Source organism: Pan troglodytes, chromosome 7, assembly GCF_028858775.2.
Source record: "Pan troglodytes isolate AG18354 chromosome 7, NHGRI_mPanTro3-v2.0_pri, whole genome shotgun sequence".
Lineage (NCBI taxonomy): Eukaryota > Metazoa > Chordata > Mammalia > Primates > Hominidae > Pan > Pan troglodytes.
In genome coordinates, this window is record NC_072405.2 from 100,187,066 (window position 1) to 100,199,239 (window position 12,174).

The window sequence follows — 12,174 nt, forward strand, 5'->3', positions numbered from 1 at the left end:
TATTTTGAACAACTACCCACCACCCCCCCCCCCCCCCCGCCAACCACCCATGCAGGTTATTCAAGAGAAATGGTGTCTGGGGAAGGAACAGGGTAGAAAAGGTGAAGATCATGACTAATAAAGCATAAAAAGAATGAAAACCTTCAAATTAAAAATAAAAGGATGGCGTCCTGGTTTTAATCATGATGGAGTAATAAGAATAGGGCTTACCTTTTACTGTAATAATCAACTATAAAACTCTTGAAAATATATAAAGCAGTGTTTTCATACAGTTGTAGACAGCAGTCCAGGACTGATTTTTAAGAGAAGAAACAAGCGGTGAGCTCCATAATCACCCTGACTTTCTGCTTGAAGGTACTTTGCAAACTAACACAAAGTGGAGTATGTCTGGTTGGGAGAAAATAACACAGTATAGGGTTCCTGCTGGAATCTGCTGGGCAGAGTACTGGGGAGGAGGAAGCTGCAGAGATGCAGCTGCAGAAATCTGCATAATTTTCTTACATCTGGCACAATACTAAACAGTACAGGGAGAACCATGGGGCTTTAGGGATCAGCAGCTATAAGTTAGGGGCCGAGTGGAGACTTTGAAGGTATTCAGCTCTGGAAGACATTGGAATTCTGGCCAAATAGCAGAGCCAGACCTTGCTGAACACCTCAAGCATTCAGCTGAAACCCCAAAAAGGCCATGCCTTGTGAATAGGGGTACCTTAATTTGCCCCAAACTAAGCCTCAACAGGATCAAGCAGATCTGTGAGTAAATTAACTGCCTGCCAGCACAAGACTTGACACTCCTCAAGGAAGACAAAATCCAGACTGTCACAACAGCATCAGTAATGTCCAGCACACAATAAAAGATTACTGGGTGTCCAGACAAGAAAATGTGACACAACCAGACAAAACAAGCAATCAAAACAGATCTAAGAACTGATACAAATGTTGGAAGTCGCAGACAAGTACTTTAAAAGTTAATATGTTCAAAATATTAAAATGACACTGAACAAGTAGGGAATCTCAGAAGAAAAACTAAAAAGTGAACATTCTATAGCTGAAAAGTACATTCTGAAAGGAAAAATTCACTGGATGAGCTTAACATACCGGACGCTGGAGAAGAAAAGATAATGAACTTGAGAACAGGTTAATATAAACTATCCAAAAAAAGCATAGAGAAAACTAAAAAAACAATTGCCAGACTTGATGTGATAATATCAAGTGTCTAACATGTACAGTTGGAATTCAAAAGGAGAGGAAGACTGGGCCAGAGAAACACATATTTGGAGAATTAAAAGCTGAAAAATTTACAAATTTCATTTAAAAAATCTACAACCCATAGATCCAAGAAACTCAAACTGCAAACAGGATAAATATTAAGGAAAACACACCTATGCACCTAATAGATTGCTGAGAAAAATAGGAAAGTTTAAAAGCTGTCGGAGAAAAAAGGGAACAATGATGAGAAGAAATACATGACTAGAAAAAAATGCAATCAAGAAGACCGTCTTAAATATCTTTGAATTGCTAAAGTAAAAATACTGCCAAACTAAAATTCTACATCCAGTGAAAATATTCTTCAAAACGAGTGAAATGGTCGTTTTTGGATATGTGAAAGTTGAGAAAATATGCTGTCAGAAGACCTGCACTGCAAAAAGTGGAAATTCTTCACATTGAAGGTACATGATACCTGCATGTATCTACATGAAAGAAAGAAAAATGCCAGAAATGGTAAATAAAAATTATGTATTTTCTCATTTCTTAAATTATTCAAAATCCAATTGACTGTTGAGAATGTGTTTAACCAAAAACAATTTAAAACAAAAAGTAAAAAATTGTATGATTTAGGACATGTAGAGTAAAATATACGATAATTGTAGCACTGTATAGAAAGACAAATAGAAGTACACTTTATTTTTTTTCCCCAGAGAGGGTATCACCCTGTCTCCTAGGCTGGATTGCAGTGGTGTAATCTTGGCTCACTGCAGCCTCATCCCAGTCTCAAGCGATCCTCCTGCCTCAGCCTCCCAAGTAGCTGGGACCACAGGGAAGTGCCACCACACACAGCTGATTTTTTGTAGAGATGGAGTTTTGCCATATTGCCCAGGGTGATCTTAAGCTGAGCTCAAGTGATCTGCCTGCCTTAGCCTCCCAAAGTGCTGGGATTACAGGCATGAGCCACTGTGCGTGGCAGAAGTATACTTTTATCAGGTGTATACATTATACAATTAGTGGTGTGTTATTTAGATAAGAATGCATATCCTTATAGTAACTACTAAAAACAAGTAAAAGGTATAGCTGTAAAGCCAACAGAAGAGATGAAATGGAATACTAAAAAATAATTCAAAGAAGGCAGAAAAAGAGAAACAGATGGGACAAAATAAGTGAGAAAATAACCATGATCATATACTCCAACCCAACCGTAGCAATAATTATATTTACATACAAGTGGATTAAGCACTACCAACTTAAAAGCAAAGATCATCAGATTCAATAAAAAGCTTCAACAAGGTTTACAAGAGCTTTATCCAAATATAAAGATACCAATAGGTTATAAGTAAAAATGGAAAAAGACATACCATGAAAACATTAATAAAATACTTCAAGACAAGTATTAGAGATAGATATTTTATAACAATGTTTAGTTAATGGAGAACATATCAATTCTAAATGTATATGCACCTAATTACTGAGTTTTAAGATACATAAAAGACAATGGAGAACTAAGGTGAGACAAAGTTACAATCATAGTTGGAGACTGAGTAGACAAAATCAGAAAGGATGTAAGGGATATTCAATGGCATTACCAACCACTGATCTGACATTTATGGAACAACTACACCCCTAAACTGCAGAATACTCATTCTTTTTATGTGCAACCAGAATATTCACCAAAATGGGCCAACAATATGCTTGCCCATAAAACAAGTCTCAAAAAATTTAAAAAGATTAAAATATTACTGAATATGATCTCTGACAACAGTGGAATTTTAGAAATAGTAACATACAGAAATAAATAGCAATTAACTATTGTATCTTTTGGTAGATGGAAAAATTATATTTGGAAATTAGTCCATACATCAGTGAAAAAAAAATCACAGGGAAATTAGGACATTTTTTGAGCCAAAAGATCACTCAAGTAACCAAATTTGTCACATGCAGCTAAAGAGGTGTGTTGAGTGAAATTCTAAATACTCATTTTTGAAGCTGGGTTTAAAATCAATGATCTACAAAGGACTAGGGAAAAAGAGCAAATTAAACCCTAAGTAAGCAGAAGCAAGGAAAGTGAAAATCAATGAAATAGAAAAAGGAGAGGCCAGGCACGGTGGTTCATGCCTGTAATCCCAGCTACTCAGGAGCCTGAGGCAGGAGTATCGCTTGAACCTGGGAGGCAGAGGTTGCAGTGAGCCAAGATCGCACCATTTCACTCCAGCCTGGGAGGCAGCGAGACAGAGTCTCAAAAATAAATAAATAAATAAATAAATAAATAAATAATAGAAAAAGGACATACATTACAGAAAAATCAATGAAATTAAATGTTCTTCAAACAAATTTAATTTATAAACCTCTAGTTAGATAAGAACTTAAGAACACAAGGTTCAGGTAACAAGAAAGGAAAGGGAGACTCCATGACATATTACAGACATTTTAACGCAAATACTATAAACTTTTATACCAATACATTTCACAACTTACTGGAACATATGAAGTCCTTAAAAGATGCAAACTACTGAAACTACTAGAGGTAGAAAATCTATAGTTCCTTGAGATAAAAAATAAAGACATTTAACATTGTATTGACAGCCACTGTAATAGGTAAGAAAAAGAAAAAAACAATTGGAAGGAAGAAGTAAAACTGCCTGTATTCACCAATGACATGATTGTGTACTTAAAATCCTAAGGAATCTGCCAAAAAAAAAAAAATTTGCCAGAATAGGTGAGATTAGCAAGTTCACAGGATCCAAATTCTATACACCAAAAGTAATTGTATTTTCATATAGAATAAATCATTGCAAGATGAACTTTCTGAAAGTATCATTTACAGTACCAAAAAAATGCTTAGGGACAGATTAAAACAGATGTCCAAGCCTCTACAGTGAAACTACAAAACAATGTGGAAAGAGTAGATCTAAGTAAATGAATAGACATTTTACACGCATGGATTGAAAGACTGAATATTTTTAAGATGTCAGTTCTTCACAAATTGATTTTTAGATTCAGCACAATAATTCTAGCCGATTTTTGGGATAGAAATTGACATGCTCAGAGGACTGATGTATCTGACTTCTAGACTTCCTGCATAGTCCTGACTTACCATTTTTTGACTAGATGGTAGTACAAGAGTGATAGACATTCAGTAGAAAGCCTACTTTGAATTTTGTTCTTTTCCCTGGCTAGTAATGTGCCCATACAATACTCAATCTTGCAATGCTGGGCAGCAGCAGCAAGCCATAGCTTCCCGTCAGCCACAGCATCAAGAGGGTAAAAACTGATTCTTGCTCTTTGTGAAGAACACTATTCCTGCTAAACCATCAAGTATTGATGCCCTTAGTGCCTTCAACCAAGGCTTCTACTCAAGCCTAATCAGTAGGGAAATTGATAATCCTGTTGCTGTAGTATTCCCCATCATGCCGCAATTTTAGTTCAATGCTTCAAACATTCTTCAGGCCCAGTGCGCTTTCAGCTGTGTATGTTCATAGTGAGTAGCTACACAATCATTCTGTTTTTTGCTTTCAGTTTACTATTCAATAAATTAGATGAAATATTCAGTACTTTACAATAAAATAGCCTTTGTGTTAGACGATTTTGCCCAACTATAGGCTACTGTGTCATGAGTACATTTAAGGTAGGCTAGGCTAAGCTATGATGTAGGTTAAGGTGTATTAAATGCACTTTTGACTTAAATACAGTATTTTCAACTTACATTGCGTTTATTACGATGTAATCCCAACTTAAGGAGCATCTATGCAGCTACAGTAATTCAAGGCAGTATGGTATGAGTGCAAGGATGGACAAACATTTCAATGTAACAAAACAGAAAGTCCAGAAACAGATCCACCATTATGGTTAACTGATTTTTACTAATTGGCAAGGTAATTTAATGAGGAAAGGATAATTCTTTCAATAAACAGTGTTACAATGACTGGATACTTGTATGGGGGAAAAAAAGAACCCTGATCCATAATTCACAACATACATATCAATTCAAGGTAGATCACAAATATAAAAATATAAAGTTTATATAATAGAGCAGAATATCTGAAATCTTGGGGTTAAATTGGAGAGAAAAAATATCAAACAAAAGAAAAAAATAAATTTGACCTTGTCAAAATTTAAAACTTCTATTCATCAAAAGACATAAAGAAAATAGTCAAGCCACAGACTAGGTGTAATATCTCAATACGTATATCCGACAAGAGACTTGCATCTAGAATGTATAAAGAATTTCTATGACCCAATTATAGCTATCAGGGATATACAAATTAAAACCAAAATGAAACATCACTACACACCGATTGGAATGGTTAAAAAGGAAAAATACTGACAACACCAATATTTGTAAAGATAGGAGGTACCAGAACTCTCATTCATTATATTCATAAATTGACAAATATAAAAACTGCTATAGTAGGGCAGTCTTCCTTAGAAAGGGATTGTGGGCATGACAGAGACCAATATTAATCTGTCCATTATATTCCTTAACTGTAAAATGGAGACCATATGTTCCACCAGCTTCACTTGGTAATTATGATACATGACTATTAAGAGACTCAAATGACTCCATTTCATCAACTAATATGCCCTGTCAATTCTACTTCTAAAGTATCCCATGTTCCATCCAATGTCATGCCACTATCATAATTTAAGTGTTCATAACTCTCTATAATATTTCAATAATCTAACTGGTCTCAATGCCTGTAGTAGAAATTGCAGATTGGCTCACCCAATTTCTGTTCCTTAGGAAGGCTGAGAAGCTTTTAAAAAAAGACCTTCATTTCCCTAACTCCCTTGCAGCTGGAGTTCCACCTGCAAGCAGCCAGAACTTGGAAGTAAGTTAATTTGGTTCTGGCAAGTAGATGCACTTCCACAAGATTTGGAAGGTGAGAGTGATGTAGAGGCCAGCCTCTTGTCCCTTCTGTTGCTTCTGTTTACAAGGGAAGTCATGGAAATATGGCCTCCATTCCTCACTGTTCCATTTCTCATTCTCTAAACAACTAATCAGTTGTAGTGACTCTTGACTGGAGCTCCCTTCTTGCTGGATCACAGGTACGTGAATATATTTTTGAACACAGACTTGAAAATCACTTGTCAATAAAGTTTGAAAAAAGACATTCATTGTTTCTTACCATCTCCCTTTAAGGTAGAAAAAGAAAACAATATCACCATTTCTATTTTATAAGTAGGAAAACTAGGACTCTAAATAAGCTCAAAACAGACACGCACCCAGCTCAGTAAGACCACCAAAAAGGGGTACAGGTCTTTCCATTCTGGTGAAAACTAAACCCATGTTTGATGAAGTCTCCACATGGTCTTCAGTTTCTAGTACTAGAATAACATGTAGGTGACATCTGCACCACTGAAGCCATTTTGTTTGGATCACCAGAGTTTAGGTAAGACTACAGCATAATGGAAAAGAAAAAAATATTAAAAGAAAAAAATTATATTGATATTCCTATAATTTTTAATCTACTAAGTAAAAAAGCAAGGTGTAGAACACTGCATATGTTATGCTATCATTTGTGTAGGAAATTATTTAAAAATAGGAATTTGAATAGGACTCAAAAATCCCTGGAAAGATTCATAAGAAATGAGTATCATGAATTTTTTTCTGAGGGGAACCAAGTAGCTAGGACAATGGTGGAAGGGTGACTTTAGTCTTTACCTTACGTACATTTAGAATTTTGAACTGTGACTATATTAACTATTTAATAAACAAAACACATTTAAAAATGAAAAAAAGATGCAATGACAAAGCCTGAAAACAGAACAAACAATTGTTACATACAACAGAATCAAAGTTTTGTGCATTTTATTTAATAAATTTAGGCCATAAAACATTGTAACTTAAATCTCTTCTATACACTATATATTCATACAACCTTGTTGGCCTGAAGTAGATGCTTACTAGGAAGTTTTTCCATGGCTTCTTTTTAAAATCCTCAGTTATCTTCTCCTTTTTAAATAAGGATTGTATCTGCAAAGAAAGAAATGGGGTTAAATGATATTTAGATAAGGGATGGTATTTCTTTTAAAGGTAAAGAACTTTCAAACTGTAGTCACACTTTGGCAAATAGGATGGGAATGACAATTTTGTCCTTAGGATCAGATACTAAGCACTGACATTTTTATTTTCATGTATCCCTTTGATGTTGCTTTGATGAAAATATGGTAAAAACAAAAAAAAATCAACAATAACAAAAATCCTTTAAAGCTTTAAAATAATTAATGAAAACAGTTTAAAAATGAAGGTATGTTTACACTTCTTTCTGTATGGCTTCAAAGATCCCCATTCCTCCCCATAATAAAAGCATATCATTTGCACAAAAGAGCATAATCTACTTAAATGTAATTAGCACTTTACAACATTTTCTCCTACAGCAGTTAAACAAATATGGCTGAACAACCCATCTCATTTGACTAATGAAAAACCAGTATTGTCTGTCAACACTTTTTTTTTTTTTTTGAGATGGAGTCTCTCTCTGGAGTGCAGTGGCGCGATCTCGGCTCACTGCAGCCTCCGCCTCCCGGGTTCAAGCGATTCTCCTGCCTCAGCCTCCTGAGTAGCTGGGATTACAGGTGCATGCCACCATGCCTGGCTAATTTTTGTATTTTTAGTAGAGACGGGGTTTCTCCATGCTGGCCAGCCTAGTGTTGAACTCCTGACCTCGTAATCCGCCCACCTCAGCCTCCCAAAGTGCTGGGATTACCCGGCCTGTTTGTCAACATTTTTACCAGCAATTTATACTGTCAGTTATGAAATTAGAGAATCAATCTAATTGGCTGCAAAACAGACTCAAAAATAATTTCTTCATTCTGTCTTCTCCCCTAACTGATATCTACCTCTAATACAGTATTTTATTAGTATTTCAGAGGCAATTATTATAATAGGTTTGTTAGGCCTGAAGGAATGCTGAAAATGTATTAAATCAGAATTAAATTATAATCACAAAGTACAACTCTAAAACCTCCCACAAAAACCTGCTTTGAAACTTTAATCCAGCCTTTTGTTTTTATGCATGTGCCAATTAAAACTAAACAAATGGTCTGGCATTTTACTTGTCTTAATTCAAAACTCAATCGTAATTCTACTCAGAGCTGAAAAATCTCACAAATCTATACAACAATTTCACACAATTCAGGAACCGTCTTTTTGCCTGAATGCCCCCATACAAATTTTAAGTATCTTATAACTTAACCCCAAACCTCGATGCTATAGCCAATAAACCCAATTGAGAGGTGCTTAAGTAATAAAAATAAACACTTGTGTTAGGTGAAGGGACTAGGTGTCTATGAGGACAGAAGAAACAAATTCTTAATTTCTATGAACAGAACTAAATTTTATATACATCTCTCAAAGGTACATGAGAAAGGTGAATCAAACTTTACCTAAAAAGATCATCAGCAAGAGACTCTTCTTTTGCATGTTGATTTTGTACCTGTCAAAATTAACATAATTTCAAACATTTGCTCAGTGGTGAATGTATAGTTAATGAATTGCGATAGTGATAGGTCACTGTCATCTTAGAGATTTCCACATCCTGGAGGTCACCACGTCTGAGTTCTTGCCTCTACAATATTTCATTCAACTGATCCTCTATATTTTCAATCCATGCTAAGATTATTACAAAAGAGCTCTAACTAAACAGCTTTCTCCCACCCATTTCCACTCAAAGACAACCAATAGTATATTGCTAGCTTGCTGAGTTTTTAAACACTCTTTCCAGCAAAACCCTTTTACTAAATGAGATTTCAGTGCTTGGGGGTCAGACCACTGATGAGACTAAGAGGGCAACATTTACCCCACCTTCAACTAGAGCAGCTCCACAGTTAAAGAGGCTCCTGCGTTCTTGGTCCCAAATCAGGGCTTAGAAGCTGCTGCTAAATTACCTCTCCTCTGAAGTCCTTTTAAATACAAACTCACTAAACTTCTACAGCACCTTACAGAGTCAGAATCAAAAACTCCCTGTGCTGAGTGCATCTTCCTAAAGTCCAGCTATGCCCCTATCATATGCCATTTGAAACCCTTCGTGACTTCTCCCACCTACCAAGGAAAACACAAGCCCTTGCATTTGACCCGCTGAAATGTGCAAGGCTCTTCATAACCTGGTTCCATTTTACTTTCCTAATCACTTCTCAGCCTCCTCTTCGTGGACTCTGTATGCTGGTTAAAACTGAATCACACAAAAAAGAAAAAAGCAAAACCAAAACAAAACCCCAGAATCATCTCCTAATAAATATCCTGTGACCCTCTATCTGCTTTTGTTCATATTTCTCCCTCTGCCAAGGAAGTTAATTCCTTTTTTTCCCTCTTCCCACATGTAACCATCTTTAAAGGTACATTCATTCAATACTTATTTAGTGCCTACTATGTTTCAAGGAACATGTTCTTCCCCTCTTTAGCAAAGGCTTCCTGATCCCCTTCTTCTAAAAATAATGCCTGCTGTGAAGAACTCTCCCAAAACTTCAGCTACAGAATTCCCAGGATGCTTATCAATTTCTACCTTCTGTTATAATTATTTATATTTGTACCCTATCCTCTCTAAAAGACCAGAAGTTCCTTAAATACAGATAGAGTAAGTCCTGACTTAATGCTTTTGATAGTTTCTTGGAAACTGCAACTGTAAGTGAGATGACATACAGCAGTTCCTTGAATCATGTTGTTTTGTTGTAATAATGAGAAAAAATATTGGTTATGTAATTTTGCTTAAAGTTGCAGTTTCCAAAAACCTATTGACAATGTTAAGGACTTACTGTGTTCATTTTTACTGTTACTAATTTACATTTGAATGCTTCCAGATACTATCTTAAACTCTCTCTCTCTCTCTCTCTATGTGTGTGTGTGTGTGTATATATATATATATATGAAATCTCACTTAATCTTCATGTAACTTCATTACTATTATACTATTATCTCAGTTTTAACCAATGAGGTAACAGAGACTTAGGTTAGGTAAACCTGCAGAAGATAGGGGAACTCAGATGGAATAGCTGGGATTTGACCAGGTCTACCTTATTAAGAGCACCAGCTCTTAATGAGGCTGCCTCAGGGCTTCTGAATCTCTAGGGCAAGCCTACAAGAGTGACTTGCAGGGATTTGATCTTACAGACTGATTTTTCTATCATATAGTGAAACAAAATTACATCTTATCTTTTCATATTTTCTAATAGGGATAGCAAAACATAAATGGGAAGACATCATTTTAATAAAACAGCTGTCAAAATAACTACTGGCAACATTTTTGTAAATATTCTTAGAGGTTGCCTGGGGAATAAAGTTGTAGCATAGTAAAGAAAAACCACTGAGGAGAAAGCAGTTTTATTTCATATATTTTAGTAAAAACATATAAAATAGTATTAAGAAACAGAAATGCCTCATATTACTGGCATTTTTCAGAGGTCTGAGATTACTACTCACAGTCTTTCAAATTCAAATCAGGTTGGATACAGTTCAAATAATTTTTATGTTTGATGTACACAATGAAAATATCCTAAATTCAAGGGAACTTCAGGAACTGACGCAGTGATTATGAAAATCAAGACTGGTCTGCAGCAGAGGTAGAGAAAGAAGGGATGAAAAAGAAAAATAGGAAGGGAATATAGAAAAAGAATAGCTGCAGCAAACAGGGAAATGAGATGGCAGTACAGAACATTTACGTAAATAAGCAGTAGCCACACAGCAAAAGAAAGTCAAGTCTGTTATAGAGTAAGTCCTACCAATAGCAACTAAAATGATTCTAGCAAAAAGAGAAGTGATTTGGTGAAATCATCTAGAACACAGTCCATCTAATTCCTAATGAAATAAGCAAAAAAAAAAAAATAGAAAAAAGTCAGCAGCTGTATGATGTATCATCATTCGGTCAACTTCTCCCATCTAAAATTAATCAAACAAAACTCGACAGTGTTAATTAATCAAGGAGAAAAGTTTAAGCCATGCCATACACTTAAAAAGTGCAGCTGTAAAAAAAAGAACCAAATGATTCTGATGCAGCTGATTCCTAATACTGTCTCAATCCATTAAAAGTGCTACACAACTGGTCAAACCTGAGGATTCTTACTAATGCCTCAAATTTGGGGAAAAGGTAGCCTGAACAGGGAAAACAACTGCCAGTGGGCTGCTGGGAAGGGACTAATGGTGTAGAAGGTAAAGAAGCAGGGCTGACACTGACCAAACACATAGGCTCCAAGGATCCCTAACAAATTAGGTAAACAACCTAATAATGCTAGGTTATTCTCTTTTATATAGGGCACACTCTCTGGTATAGGACATTTAATTAAAATCCCAGGAGACAGCTAGCCCAAGCTGCACACAGCTCCAGCTGAGCCTTTCCTCTCCCGGATTCAATGTCTTCAGACAACAGAAACTAGATGGGATATGCCATGTGCCACTGACTGTTTCAGCATGATGCCATACCGACAGTGAGGCATGAGGGAATTCTGTTCTTTAATTTTTATTTTATTTATTATTATTATTTTTGAGATGTGGCCTTGCTCTGTCACCAAGGCTGAAGTGCAGGGGCTCAATCATGGCTCACTGCAACCTTGACCTCCCAGGCTCAAGCAATCTTCCCACCTCAGCCTCCTGAGTAGCTGGGACTATGGGCACATGCACTACCATGACCCGCTAATTTGTTGTGTTTTTTTGTTTGTTTGTTTAATTTTCATTTATTTATTTTTTTGTAGAGACAGGGTCTCAAGATGTTGTGCAGGCTAGTCTTAACTCCCGGGTTCAAGTGATCCTCCTGCTCCCAAAGTGCTGGGGTTATAGTCATGAGCCACACCATTGTGCCTGGCTGAATTCTGTTCTTACGGGCAAGATAAGAATGTTAGAAGTAATTTTGATTATACTGAATTTCTGTCTCACAAACTGGCTTCTGAATGTAATCCCTGCATAAGATGGCATATGATCCTTTATGTAGCAAACAGAATATCTGGAAAAGACATTTCCCTTTACTCAAGTGAAGGCAA

General features: G+C 36.0%; 1 protein-coding gene across 6 annotated transcripts in view; it reads right to left on the minus strand.

Moving 5' to 3' along the window:
* Window positions 1–5,049: 5,049 nt before the first annotated feature.
* Window positions 5,050–12,174, minus strand: part of NBN (nibrin) — a 68,909-nt gene continuing 61,784 nt past the window's right edge. For 5 of the 6 annotated variants that reach the window (XM_063816403.1, XM_063816405.1, XM_054657395.2 and 2 more), the window contains 2 exons: window positions 8,596–8,645; window positions 5,050–7,183 (listed from right to left, as the gene is read on the minus strand). In XM_063816403.1, the coding sequence (XP_063672473.1) occupies window positions 7,153–7,183; window positions 8,596–8,645 (81 nt within the window). In that variant the 3' untranslated portion in view covers window positions 5,050–7,152. The remainder of the gene's footprint in view (window positions 7,184–8,595; window positions 8,646–12,174) is intronic. The other variant, XM_063816404.1, reaches the window with a different exon arrangement.